Source organism: Cyprinodon variegatus, unplaced genomic scaffold (genome assembly GCF_000732505.1).
Source record: "Cyprinodon variegatus isolate N-32 unplaced genomic scaffold, C_variegatus-1.0 Scaffold158, whole genome shotgun sequence".
In the NCBI taxonomy this organism is placed as follows: Eukaryota; Metazoa; Chordata; class Actinopteri; order Cyprinodontiformes; family Cyprinodontidae; genus Cyprinodon; species Cyprinodon variegatus.
This window is the reverse complement of record NW_015150611.1, coordinates 918,240-933,526: the sequence shown is the minus strand read 5'-3', so window position 1 is coordinate 933,526 and position 15,287 is coordinate 918,240. Positions and strand designations below refer to the sequence as shown.

The following is a 15,287-nucleotide window of genomic DNA, read 5'->3' as shown; positions in this document are numbered from 1 at the left end:
ATGTATATATAATATATGTATATATAATATGTGTATATATATATTTTTTTGTGTGTAAATCTTTGTCCTAGATTGGAAAGGGGTGAAAGGCAAGCCAGTGCAGCAGGAGAAACACTGCAAGACAGAAGCACACCATGGGTAGAGGTCTAAATATAGCAGGCGGCTGGAGGACAGAGAAAGTTCCGCATCTTTTCATGCTTGGCTGGGGCTGCTCTGGCAGCTGCTGTTTGAGCTCATGTTTGGGTAGTTTGCGTGGGTCATCAGTGTGTTTGAAGAATGGAGCGTATGCGTTCACGGCTACGTGGGTGCGACGGCGGAGGAACCAGGGAGAATCCTGCAGGCGCTTTTCCCTCCCCCCCTGCATGACACGCAGAGTCCTCGGGCCCACGCTGCATGGGCAAGGAAATGTCACACAAATGCAAGCATGCAGGAAAAAAGAAAACACACACACACACAAAAACATGAAAATCAATCCTGAGATAAACACACAATTCTACAAAATGATAAAGCATTAAATAGCGATAGGGTACCTCTGATAGTCAATGACAATGTAGCTCTGCTACAAAGATTATCTTTTTTTTTTTTTTGACAAAGAACTTTAAGATTGGTTTGGTGAACAGGAGGATTAAATCCATGAAAAGAAGGAGTCCTCTCAGTGTGTGTATTAGGCGTGCAGAGGTTTGGTTGTGTATGTGTAGGTCTATAATGTGCAGAAGCTGACAGCCGTGCAACACTGACTGGGAGCTATAATCTCTGATAGTTGCCATGGCCACTGTAATTGGACTGAATGTGTAAACGTTGAGATTTTTTTTTTCTTTTTTGGGGGGGTGGAGGGATTACCCCTTTCTTCTTTGGTGCGAAGGCAAATATTACCTACATAAAAACATAAAGATAGATAATTATTTAACTACACACAAACGCCCCCGCATATTTTCTCTATTTTTTCCCCCTTCCAAATCGCGACTGTAAGACACGCCCTTAGTTTTCCCTGCTCCCTGCCACAGTAGGCCACATTTCTGCATGGTCTTTTTTTCATCAGGAAGCTTTCTGTGAAAGTAATAAGGTAGAAATAAATATTTAAGTCAGTCCTAATTTTTTGTATTTTAGTTGAATTTAAGATTCATTCTGCTCAAAGGAAGGGTTAAAAAAAACCCCAACTAAGATAAAAAAAAAACTTAAGAGGAAGAGGTTTATTTTAACAATACATTGAATAAAAAAGTAGAGCAATGAGAAAGGGTGGATTTAGGAGAAGGTGGACCCTTGGGCTAAAGTTGTTTTTGTTGCCATTACATATCTGCTTTTTGTGCATGGAAAATGTAATAACTGATATCTGGCTGCACATAAACATCAGGGTTTCCTGATTACACCCAAATGAAAATAGATGTTAAGATTATAAACATTGCATCATTTTATACAAATTCAGTAATCATTAGCCCTGTATGTAGAGAACAAAAAAAAAAAAAAAAAAAGAGAGAGATACCTTAAAATGATGCAGAAGGAAATTAAAGCTTCCAGTTAGGTGCGGGGCAAGACATCACAGCTTTAAAAAATGTGCTTATTGGTTATCTACACACAAAAAACAAAATTAAAAGCTTTTCTTTGTAAAAAAAAAAAAAATACAATGATTATAAAGTTAATATTGGTAAAGGCCATTTATTCGTTAATCTAAATGAGGGGCGAAAAACTCTCAGCTTCTTAGCCTGAGACTAGATTCTTTCCCCTCTCTAAAAAAATGTCTAAGAAGACATGATTTTTATATATTGCTTTTTTTACTCACACATTGTCATAATTTAAGATAAGCTGTGGACTGAAACGTGTAAGGAAAATAATCCAAAATCCAAATACCGGTAAGTAATACACTGCAGAAAATATTAGTAAACAAAAAGAACTGAGTTTTTAAAATATATTCACAGGTTAGATAAATTCAATAGAAGATTAATCTATTAAAACAAAAATAGATATGTTTTCATGTTTTTATTTTCAGTTTACATCATTCCAATCATTGCATGAATACATAGATCAGAACAGGTAAACAAACGTGGTGATTAGCTGTGATTTGTTGCTCTTCACGATTGGGAACTGGCCAGAGCAGAGCTGATAGACAATCTATGTTTGGATGAATTGGTATTTGTAACCGTTTCTATGTACAGAAAGAAGGAACAACCAGATGGAGTTTGCTGCTTATTTGTTGGTTTGCAAAAAGGCATAAAGCACATCTGCCTTAAAAGCTGCAAATTTTTCATGTTTTTGTTCAGATTCAAATACTCTTATACATGGTAGCTTCTGATATCAGCTTCTTGTAGATCGAAGGCTCTGGCTTTAATGACTGTTTGCCTAATCGTTCTAGAATAGTACACTGACCTTAATCTAATCTGAAAGTAAGGTCAGATGTGAACAATCTGTATCAAGTGCAACTGAACCCTTGATCTTTGTTGTAGAGCAGCATCTTATCAGCTGACATGAACATGTTTTCCCCCTCTTAACACATATTATCCCCTTGAAAAGTTTCTTTTTGAGTGTTTCTTTTTTATATCTTTTGATATGACATGAAATATGTCAGATATTCCACTCAAGTATGGAATAAAAAAAAAAAATCTGTCAGCTTCGTCTATTTTCTTGTGTGTTACATATTTCTGCAGCACGAAGTAGAAGTGGGTTTCAAATGAAAACACGTGTTAGGATCGCAGATTATCTTTAGTTTGCAAAGAAGTGAAAAAACCTGTTCTTTACTTCCTCTTCCTGTTTTCATTCACCTACTGTCATAGTGATGCACATAAACAGAACAAAGATAAGCCTGTCACTGCTCTGGAGAACGGGGGGTGGGGGTTCATGGTTGAATTTTATTTGACTTATCCTCTAAGCTCCAAATAGGGAGAAATGTATCCACTGCTTCAGATAATAACCCTTTTGATTGTTGTCTGTAGAAGTTAATTTGCTGTTGGTTGACTTCAATGTAATCATTTACTCAGTCGGATATTTTGATTATATTAATTGTTTTCATCAGTGAATGTAACAGATGTTTTTTTATGGGTTATTGAACTAAACCCCCAATAATATGCAATAAGTGTTGGGCAGATTGGTGAAAAGGAACAATAATATATATCATTGAGACTAAAAACATATCCCTGTAGGGGGCTGATTAAGACAGCGTGTCAAATGTTACAGAGTTTTAACATGATTGCTCATCTGTTTCACAAATATGGTGTATACATTTTGTTGATGTATATTTGAAACGTTCTCTCACAAAAGTGTAAAAAAGAAAAAAAACAATGCCTGTTTCCCTTTTTTGGAGGGGGGGGGGTGATAGTTTATTGAGGGGTGAGAATTAAGTACAGTCAAAGCAATAAAACATAGTGAGAATGGACAGAATAATTTAAGGCGATGAATAGATGATAAGTGTCGTGTCATCAAAAATAGGCGCGTGTGTCTCCTCCTCCTTGTGAGAGAGATAACCAGCAGTGTGCTCCACAAAATGGAGGCTGCCTGGCATCACGCGTGGCAATCCCCCAGTGCTTGTAGGCTGTTTGTTCCCTCTTGCTCCATCACCACTGCTGGATGACAAGCACAACACGCAGAGAGCCTTGAGCGCTGAATGCAGACAGCAGCACCATGTCACATCCAGCCCCCCAGGAGCCACTGTGTGTGTGTATGTCTGTTTAAATAGAAAGTAGACAGGGTGTCTTAATTCAGTTTATATCTGTGTGCACGGATGGTAAGGCTACACTTGTTAGTGTGTGTGTATCTATGTGCATGTATCTTGAGAGGGTGAGGTGACCCAGATCTGCTTATTAGCATCAGGAGAAGGAGGACGCAGTCACTTAGAGCATTGTGCCTGAGCAGTGAACTGTGCAGGGGTTGCAGTGACACATCATGCCTCATACTGTAACCACAGCCAATACACACCCATGACATACATACACCATCACACACACGACAGTCATGCACCCTTTCCCTCCCACTTTACAGCTTTCCTCCAAATATCTGGGCTATCCAGGAAATAAACCAATGGTTAAGCCCCCATTTCTCACCTGATTATCTTATAATCATTACATTCAAATGAAAATACAGCTCTAGATGATACAATGTTTTTAAAAAGGTTTTAAGATAAATGGAACCAAGAAAATATGTGGAATTTCAACCAGTGGAAAGTGCAGCAATTTCTCGAGAAAGATTTAATGCTTCAGCTCAATTAGACAGACAGAATGCAAAAATAAAAAGGGTTTCAAAAGGAAAATTTGTGTTAATAATAGTTAAAGTTCTGGATATTTTATCTATTTAAAAACATTGCATATAATTGTATTTGTTGTTTTCTAATAATAAAATATACTTTGGAACAAATCAGGAACTTCAGATTTTTAAACAACCAGGCTTGAAATGTGTCAAAGAGTCTACAGCACTGTTGCTTTAGTATTTGTTTGTAGAAAAGACCCAAATGCTTCCTATAATTGCTGAAAAGTCTTAACACAGTCCTCAACTATTAGAGCCCTACAAATATTTACTTCAGTTATTTCCGTTAACACTGGTAAAATAAAAAACTAAAGAAAATTATATTGAGTAAATACAAGTGCACATTTTCTGAAGATGTACATATGTTTTACTGGATTATGAGTCCCTGTATGAAATGCTCTCTTCCCTTCAGAAGCATGCTTGCTTAGGTATTACGGTACTAAAAGCAAGTCTAATTCAGATCAGTGTGGTACGACCTCTGGTGGTAAAATCTAGACTTACAGTTCCCATACGTGTATTACATGCAAAAACAAACAAACAAACAAAACCTAAAAAGATGTGAATTTGTAAAAAAAATTTTAATCACTGCCAACCTCTTCTGTTAATATACGCATGCCTCTTGATCCACAGTCCTTCTTGGTTCCCTCTTTTAAAGTTAGATAAGTTTGAGATTACAGCGCAGAAAATCCTTAATATCAATAATCCATTCTTCCACCCATCCGTGCATACATTCATTCAACCCTCCATTTTCTCCCACTTTTTCCCTCAGGATCGCGGCGAGGTCCATGTCCATCTCCAGCAGTTTATGGGCGAGAGGCAGGACTGTGGACTTTACAAATGATCAAACTCCATAAAGTTATATTTGGACAGAAATGCTCTTTCCTGGTATGCCTTTCAAACATAAGGTTGGCATGTTAGCATCTAGTTTATTCCTGACATTGACATAAGGCCCTGTCTTACAAAATTCATGCACTGTGGAAAATGCTAATAATTTGTAATTAGAGGCTGCAAGAAACTTTGTTGCAGTTTTAAAGAGCATAAATAAAACAAAGCAAAACAGTCATTTATAGCTGGACCAGCAATTTTTCCTCTAAACAGAACTATTAAAGGTTGGAATTTCTGCAAGGGATTAGGCAGATAAACAGTACTTCAGTCGAGGGGGATGACAGGGGATGGCAACCCCCTTCTTAAAAAAATCTTAAACATCATCCTCCTACTTTAATGACCATCCCCCCATACCATCCTCTGTGATATTTTATTTGTGAATGTGTAAAATTTCTATTATATATTAACCATAATGGCAATGATATTGCCCTTTCAACATTTGGTGGGCTGTTGGCTTCCCAGTAGCCTGAGCAAAGTGAATCAAATGCAAGAAGTGCCCTATCATGACTATAAAGCTGAGCCCTGGAATTTATCCCTAACTATGTAGGGGCAGTGATAGCCATGCCAGTCCTGGGACTGACTTCAGTTCTACTGAAAGATGCCTTGGTCAAGGTCAATGCCCATACCATGCATAGTGCTTTAGGTTGATAGACTATATTCATTAGACTGTGTATGCTTCAAAATAAATAAATAAATAAAAAATTCCACCCCTTCTTCTTTTTTTTTTTTTTTCTACAATTAGACTACTGCACATGAATAAGGTTTCATTTGGTAAATAAAACAAGGTTGAGGTTATTTTTTTAAAACATTGTTTCCTCTCACCCATCTACATAAAAAAAGAGATTTCCTGCTGAAGGTAAGGAGAAATATGTCAAAAACAGAAGGCAAAACATATGCATAGTGAAATATTTTTCCTCTTCAGGAAATATTTAAGTGTAATGAGTCTTGGACATGTTAAAAAAACTAATTGATTTTGATTTAAATGTAAATGAATCATAAACTTTCTAGTGCAGAGATGTACACACTAAATGTACATTTAAGAAACTTGTATTCAGCATTTGGATGATTCTAGAATCTTTTATATTGTGGTTATGACAAATCCTATTGTGGGTGGGTTCGGTCATCCAAATGGATAGAAAATATTCATGTAAATTGATTATTTCTGTATTATTACACAGTAAAAATTCGTTGTATGTTTTTATTTTACTTTTAATCATTTATGATTTTATATTTTTTGCTTCTATTTGCTTAATTTAGTATTCTAATAAGTTCTAATTCTAAAAGTATAAATCTGTGTTTAGGTAGTTTAGAGTTCAGCAGGTCGTTAGAGGATCACTATGTTTGATCTTATTTTAATATTTTCATTTTATGTTTTAGTATAGAAAAAAACAGACAACAAAAACAACAAATATTTTCTTTTGAATTCAATCATTTAAATAAAGAAGTAACGTATTTAAAAAAAAATTGAGAACAACTAAATTACGGTAATCCTCGCACATTAGTCTCCTAATCTGAAATGTTTATACCGATGTAGAAGGAACTGTTCTTAACAAAGTAGGAACAATTAGTGTACATGAAGAAGTTTTCACCCGGCCGTATTTTGTAGTGACGCATTTCAAACATGGCTTCCAAAGACCCGCCGGTGTGTCAGATCTTCTCTTTCCAGGACTCTAAAACCTCCCCGGATCCGATCTTTGAGCTGCCGGCCCACTGCCTGACCCCCGCAGCCTCTCCTATAGTCATCGATAACGGCTCCTTTCAGACTCGGGCCGGCTGGGCGTCTTCGGCTTCAGGTCTGGACTCTCCGCAGCTTCTCTTTAGGTCTGTGGCGGCTCGCAGCAGAGGGGCCGCCCGCAGCGAGACCCAGATCGGAAACGACATCCCGAACCTTGAGCCGCTGCGGTGGCTGCTCAAGAGCCAGTTCGACAGAAACGTGGTGGTGAACTTCGAGATCCAGGAGCTCATCTTGGACTATGTGTTCACTCATCTGGGGCTCAGCTCGGAGGTCAGTGAGATACAGGATGAAATCCATGGATAGGAATCAAGATCCCTATCCATATACTAGTGACCTACTTTACCTTGGTGTTTACATATTTTTACTCTTTACTGTTTTATGTTTTTATTTTATTTCTCAACGATATTATGGATAACTCAAATAGAAATTAAGAGAATATTAGTCCCTCCAATGTTTTCTCCTGTGAAAAAAGGAACTTGATGAATTCCCAGAGTCTAACTGAAGAGCTTAAACTTCAAAACTACAGGCAAAAAGACAGCAGGATCCATCCTGAAGTAGGGCTAATAAAAGTTACACTCATCTGTATGGAGGACCAAAACTGACATCATTAAGATTAAAAGTGGAAATAAATTAATGCTGAATAACTATGATTAAATGGACACTTTATTGAAACATTTCCTTATTTATTAATTTATTTGAGTGTTTGTTAATGTTTTATTCATCAATTCATTATCTGTTTATTAACTATTTTATGTATTCCTTTATCTTTTTATCCAATTTCTACATTTCTGTATGCATTTCTTTCTCATTTTTTAAATGAGGAGTGACTATGTCTGTAGGCTTCAACTTTAAACTTTTTCTGTTGATGCCACTCCTGAGCGATTGTAGCATTACTTATATCAAAATGTTCTGTGGGTTTTGTCTCTGCCTTTGCATTATATCAGTATAAACTGGAAAAATAAGCCCAGGTAATAAATGCTCTGACCTTATTCATATCTAGGGCTGTGTGGAGCACCCCATCCTGATGACAGAGGCACCCTGCAACCCGCTGCACTGCCGCCAGATGATGTCTGAGCTCCTCTTTGAATGCTACCGCGTCCCCTTTGTTTCTTATGGTGTGGACGGTCTGTACAGTTTCTACCACAACAACAACCAGAGAAACCTGCAGCCGCCACACAGCGGCATCATTCTGTCCTCTGGGTACCACTGCTCTCACATCCTGCCTGTCATCCACGGCAGGTGAGCCTCTTCAGTCGCAGGAACCCCATTCCTTTTTTTTTTGTTCTTTTCACATCATTGCCCATGTTAAGTTTCACTCTCCTCGCTGTAGTTGCACCTGTTTCACTGGATGTGTTTTTTTTCTACTTCAGGTTTGACGCTGTGAACTGTAAGCGTGTGAATGTGGCTGGGAGTCAGGCAGCCTCCTACCTGCAGCGCCTCCTGCAGCTGAAATATCCTGGTCACCTCGCTGCCATCACTCTCAGCCGCATGGAGGAGCTGCTGCATGAGCACAGCTACACCGCCGTAGATTATCATGAAGGTAGGAAACTAATGAGCATACTTGCAGCCTTTTTTTTATTATTCTTTTTTATAATTCTTTTTCCTACAGAGCTGGAAAAGTGGCGTTGCCCAGAGTTTTATGAGCGGGAAGTTCACCGTATGCAGCTCCCCTTCTCTGGGAAGGTGCCCGGGGGCTCTGTAAGTGTGGAGGAGCGGCAAGAGAGGCGCGCTCAGCAGCTGCGAAGACTTCAGGAGATCAACTCTCGGCGGCGGGAAGAGAAGCTGCAGCAGGATCAAGAGAGGCTGGACAGACTTTTGGCTGTTCAAGTAAGTGAGACTTTAAATCTATCATTTTCTTAAAGTATTCCAACATAAACCCAAACACTTAAACTTGTGTTATTGACCAGTTGCACAAATCTGCTGCTCTATGATTCCTTTCTTTAATCTAAAGCATTAAATGTAAACATCTCTAAGGTACACTATGATTACAGAGCTGCATCTGAAACTAAAAAACAAAAGATACTGCACTTCTGAAAGCAGACAGTGTTGAGTTATTATGCAACATGGTGCTCATAGAGTCGTGTGCGTACAGGAGCTGTTGGAGGATGGCTTATTGGATCAGTTTCACAAAAGCCTGATGGAGCTCAACATGGATTCAGCCGAAGAGCTGCAGTCCTACATCAACAAGCTGCAGCTGGCGGTGGAGCAGGGGAGGCTGAAGCTGCTGCAGAGCGACGGAGCAGATGGGAAGATGGAGGTACGGGTTCTGCTGCTTAACTATTGATGGCGAAAGGAATCTGTGTTTATGTTCTGCTTATTTGAATCTTATTTTCTAACTCACTTCGGTTTATTTAACCAGAACTCACCACTTTTATACGCTTTAGATTTGAGCTTAGGTTTGAACTATAGATGAAATTTGTATTGTGATTATGGTGTGACGTATTGATTTTCTGCTCAGGATTCTTTTGTCCTTCATCATTAAATTCTGATCCTTTTCATCATCTAGGCTCGCAGACTGCATCTGGAAGCATATTTCAAAGAAGGGCTTCTTCTTAAAACTCCTAAAAACTTAGATTAGATGAAGAACAGTGCATGGATAAGCTCATCTCCCAGCAGCTTTACATATTCAAAGGTTTAGATGCCTTGGTATTAAGCACACCACAATCGATACGGTTTACATTTTAGGACATCCTTAACCTTGGTATCTGATACTTTCAGGTATCAGGAAATTAGTGATCAAGTCTTAGGGAAAACTTCTGTGAGCTCTCAAGTCCTTGGAAATTACGGAGCTCTTTTCTTAATTCAGCAGAGCAGATGTGAGTTTACTGACGCACATAACACATTTTTTTTGGGTCATAGTAAGCATAATATATTATAGTCTGAGAAATCCACTTTAACCTGCAATGAACCAAGAGAGATGAAAGGAAGGATGTTTTTTAGGCAGGTAAGTAGCTTTGTTACATCTGCTCAATTGATCAAAACTTCACTGAATTTAAACAAAGAGCTCCACCAATTCCAAAGACATGAGAACTCATTGCTTTTTTCCCCCTTAGAGCTGTCCTAAAAAGTCCACCGTACATCAGACTCCACAGCCATGTGTTGTCTGGAGGTTCCGTCCGGCAGGCTTAAAGACAACTCTGCGTTTGGATGTTGCTTTGAACTCGTCTGACTATGCTGAGATTAGAGCAGAGGAGGGTTACAACGTTTGGCTGCTGTTCAAAAGTTTGGCTCTGGCTTCCTAGGTCCAAGGAAAAGAGCCTCTCATGCTTCAACTTACATTTATTTTGTAGAATTTCATGATTATAAACTGTTTTGCAACAAGATGGACCCTTCCTGTTGCGTCATGTTCGGGCACCGGCCCACTCATCAGGGTCTAGATAAAACACAGATAGATGGACGGCACAGACTCTTGGCTTAAACAAATTAGAAAACTTCTAAGATGACTTAGAAGAGGACGGTCGGCAAGGTTGTTCAGTTATGAACAATACATAGAATAAGGCTGTGATTCTTTTTAAAGATGCCCCAAAAACAGCCTTTTTTTTTTATTTTACTTTGGGACATATGCCAATACCTGGCAGGCTGTCTATAAAGTAGTTATAAGCACTGGATAACAAATTATAAGGTTTGAGTTAGGAAATATTTTTTTCAATGAACGTTAAAAGGTTAATTTACATGACTTTCCTTCCTCAATAAGTAAAAGTAGAATTTTAAAACGTAATTCTATATTACTCGGGTTTTGTTAGACTTTTTTATGAACTTGAACATTTAAGTTTGACAGAAGAAATCTGTAATAGTATAGGTACTTTTTTGCTTTAGCTAAATATCAAAGTACAGTACTGTATACTGAGCAGTGTTTCTATATTAACTCCAAGTGTAAATATAGAAACACCGGTTTGATTAAGAATGGATTGTGGCAATCAGATTGCACTGAATGCTGAAAATGTGGATGCTTCAGCCATTTTTATTTTGTTAAGATTCCTAATGAATGTGCAGGATGTGTTTGGTTGGACTATCTGTGGCCGACTTGTTGCCTGAGGCTGTTCTCTCGCTCCCTGCCAGGTGTCGGAGTTAGAGCAGCACATGGAGGAAGGAGACGGAGTGGGACAGATGGATTCAGACTTCCCAGAGGATCCACTGTCAGAAAAATCTGCCAGTGTTGTTCAGGTAGTGGCACTGGGAATCCTCTCGTAAATATGCTGAGGCTCATTAACGGCACAATGACTGTGGCAGTGGGGATAAAGATCTGCAAATAGACATTTGGTCAATTTCTTTTTTTTTAGTTTTTGAGCAGATCTTTGCTTTAAAAAATATATTTAGACCGAACCTGAAGGATAAACTTGAATGAACTCTTTTCTAGCCTGCCTTCAACATGGCGGAGTACCACCAGCTTTTTGTGGGGACGGAGCGGCTGCGCTGTCCTGAGATTCTGTTCCAGCCTTCTCTGATTGGAGAGGATCAGATGGGACTGATGGAGACACTGCAATATGTCCTGGCGAGGTAAAGAAAAACAACAACAAAAAAACCAGTAGCATGAGTCCACTGTAGGCTAAATAGGCTGACGCCAGCTGATGAATTTGTATATTTATTTGATAAATGTTTCCACAGTTATATTGGTAACACATTGTACTAAAAAGTCCTACAATTCTCTTAGATCTCATCTAACTTTAACGTTTTTTTTATTTCCTCTGTACCACAAAAAGGTACACGCCTGAGCAGCAGGAGGCGATGGTGAGCAATGTGTTTCTGACTGGTGGGAACATGCAGTACCCTGGCATGAAGGAGAGGGTGGAGAGGGAGCTGCTGGCACTCAGGCCCTTCCAGTCACATTTCAAGGTAACACAAACATCACTTAACATTTTCTGTAAAAATAAAGAAACGAGTTGAAATAAAGCTGATCTTAACAACAAAACTGTTCTCAATAGAAAAAGGGGAGAAAAATACTATTAACAGTTAATTGTTTAACTTTTTACACGTTTAACTGCCTAAAAGGGATTTTAATGGGTTGTGAAATGTTTATAAAGATCTGATTCTTTTCTGCATTTTTACATTTTTACATGTTATGTCTTTAAAGTCAGAGAAACATAACATAAGTTGTCACAAAAAATGGTTTGTTGTTTGCCTTCCTGTTCATTGTTCTGGAGTGATGTGTGTTTTTTGTCTTCGCAAAACACAGTGAGATTCGTGAAAATCACAATTTAACCCATTTCAAAGATATGTTATTTATTCCAAATGGATATATCCATGCTACTCTCAGTATCTCAGGCTCTATATGAGTCATAGGTTGACCTTTGGTAGGTCTTTCTATGTTTTTGCGTTTATAGCTGTGAGCTTTTTAGAGTATAACTACTAGATTTACACATTTTGAGACTAAAAGTTTCTTTTTTTTTTCATTTTAAAATAGTTCAAGTGCAATGAGACCAGATTCAGGGGACTTATTGAGCATTAATCTTAATGTGTGATCAGATATTCTTAATAAGGTTTGATTTTAATTGGGATTGGGTGAAACTAACTGATCAATATGCTTTGATCTCAACCTTACCTTTGGGAACTAAATAGCCCAAATAATATACTTATCTATCCAAATATTTAGAATGGAGTTTTCCTTTCTCTCCCATGTTCATGAGTGTATGAAATCAAACACCTAGGCACTCGGACAGGAGAATGCTACTGTTCTGACTGTATAATATTAAGTGTAAAGTTTGGTGCAGGGGGGATAATGCTGTGGGGATGTTCTTATGGATTATGGCCTGGCCTTTCAGTTCCAGTTAAATGAACGAGATTTCCGACAATCCTATGCTCCCAAATGAGTGGAACAATTTGGAGATGGCCCCTTTTTCTGCCAACATGAACCTGCACAAGATCCATAGAGACCTTGAGGCTGCAGGGTCCTTACCTCAACCCAACAGAACTCCTTTTAGGTTGAATTAGAGCAGATACTGAGAGCCAGGCCTTCCCACCTAACATCAGTCTATCACCTCAAAAATGCATTTTTTTAAGAATGATCAAAGATTCCCATAAATAGGCTCATAAACCTTAAGGACAGCCTTCCTAGAAGAGTTGAAGCTACGCAGAGTTGGATCAATGCTATACTGAACGCTGTAGAAAAAAGGGATGTTGCTTGAGTCAAAGTGGGTGTGAATTATTTTGACAATATTATCTCTTGAGGCATGTTTAGAGCTCATGTCCGGTTGGAGGGTGATCCTTAAACAGTGGTAAATCTTTGTCAGCCTCTAACAGGTTTTCTTACAGCGCTCTTCTCTATTTAGCTCAATCCACCTTCTTAATCAGTCTGACCAGCTTTTTTTATGCTTTGCTAAAAAAAAATTGCCTGTAGCTCAAAGTTAACATTTCAGCTACTTCAGTCTACCTTTCTGGTGACTAATTTCCTAACATGTCAGCATTGCAACAGTCATTTTCTCCATGCAGCTATTTAACCAATAGTTGTGGTGATATATTCCTCTCTAAGCTGTGGGTCTCTGATGCTTCCAAATATTCACTGTTTCTCTGTTGTTTCTGTAGGTTTGCTGTCTTAAAGTAATGTTTGTTAGATGTTTAAGGCTCTTGTTACCAAGTCCTGCTTTAAATTTCTCTAAAGTTTTTCTCTCTGACCGATCTGCTTCCTTTTCCTGATGCTGTTAATCTCTAATGTTCTCTAACAGCCTCTGGATCTTTACAGAATTTTACTGGAACAACCAAATATATAGATTTTTTTTTTGGGTGGAGATAACCTTTTGCTCTACTAAGGGAAAACCTAATTTTTTTCCCAGGTAACCATGGCAACCCGGCCAAGCTTAGACGCATGGTACGGAGCACGGGACTGGGCGTTGGAGCATCCAGCAGCAGCGGGAGCAGAAGGATGGATCAGCAGGCAGGACTACGAAGAGAAAGGCGGTGAATATCTGAGCGAACACTGCGCCTCTAATGTCTTCGTTCCCCTGAAGATCGCCAAACCGGTACCTGCTCGTCCCACCGAGCCGCCTTTGGCTTCTCAGACGCCGACAGGAGCATCTGCAGCTGTAGCAACAGTCACATCTGCTCCATCCTCATCCACAGATGCTGTTGACATCACCATGGTCGCCTCTTGAAATACTGAGGTTATTCAGGACTGAAGTGAGACTTTCCTCCTCAGGATGTAAATTCATCCACGTCTGTAGGAATTCTGGTCAAAACCTTTCATATTGATAGGTGACCACATTTTGAGGTCTTGTGAAAACATTTTTTTCTGTTTTTGTAAATAAAAATACATTGTTTTGTAAGATCCTGTTGATACAGATATTTTTTTTAAATAAAGTTGAGTCTCTTTTACCTTTAAGCCCGTTTTTTTTAAACTTTACATTAATTATTATACAATCTGTTTAATGTTATATAAGAACATAGATTATTTTTTAGGAATGAAACACAATTATACAGTCTTTGCTTTTAGGAGAATATATTTTGATGATCAATACAATACATTCTGCAGCCATAGAGCCAGCAGACTGACTACAGAGGAGCAGCAAGCATATAAACCACAAATTATAATAATCCTATAAACCAGACACACTGCCTTTGCTTACTCTTGTTTGTCTGAATGATCTCAAATTGAATTCAGATTATTTATTTTTGCTATTTTAAAAAAAACATAGCATTTTCTGAACCTGTAAGTCAGAGCTTGAGTTTCTTTTCCCCTCTTAAAACCATCGGTCCATTCATCATGTCACTGTTATCAAGGAGAACCAACCCTTTTATATGGAATAAAGAAATAATATGTTGCAGTTAATACTTGTCATCACTAGATGGCGAAAGACAACACAAAACTGATGGAAACTGCCTGCTCTATAAAACTACAGATAAACAAGCTTTCAGTCTAATATGCAAGAGTGAAAATGTTGATTTTAGTTTTTGGTTTAACATCACCACTGACGTCAAAGAGAAACAGTTTATATCTGACTGACTGGATCGTAAAGCCGTCTAGCAGATGCATGGATTTCATTGTTCCTTGGGGATCATGCAGCCGGCCTGATGGGGTTTAATTGCATTATGTGGAAAACTGTGTCAGGGACCAAGGTTAAGACCAGCACTCAGCCTGTTCTGCTTCTCCTCATGTAGCATTGTGGCAGTCAAACACACACGCTTTAGAGAGGCCCCCATTCCCACAGCAGGGTCTGATAATAGGAGCTGCAGCATGCCTGTGACTTCTACATGATTCTTTGAATATTACTGCATAGAGATTAAAAGGAGACACATTTTAAACTTAAGTGAATCGCATCTCTACAAAATTATCCTTTTGTTTCACAGTGTTCTGCATGTTTATTTTCACCTGTCTAAGGGATGGCAAGGTGCAGAATGTTGCCCTGTTAAACAGCATATTCCCTGCTAGCACCAATCACCATCATCATTATGTGTTTCCAGAACACACAGTGCAGAGGGAATACTGCCCTGACTGGGGCTTGTGTTTCCA

General features: G+C 38.6%; 1 protein-coding gene across 1 annotated transcript; it reads left to right on the top strand.

Moving 5' to 3' along the window:
• The first annotated feature begins 6,733 nt into the window (after positions 1 to 6,733).
• On the top strand, positions 6,734 to 14,139 carry actr5 (ARP5 actin-related protein 5 homolog (yeast)). The gene is made up of 9 exons (XM_015377726.1): positions 6,734 to 7,117; positions 7,848 to 8,086; positions 8,218 to 8,387; positions 8,457 to 8,674; positions 8,940 to 9,104; positions 10,907 to 11,011; positions 11,205 to 11,344; positions 11,548 to 11,680; positions 13,615 to 14,139. Exons 1-9 carry the CDS (start codon positions 6,734 to 6,736, stop codon positions 13,930 to 13,932), a joined length of 1,872 nt encoding a protein of 623 aa, XP_015233212.1. The 3' UTR covers positions 13,933 to 14,139.
• Positions 14,140 to 15,287: the final 1,148 nt, after the last annotated feature.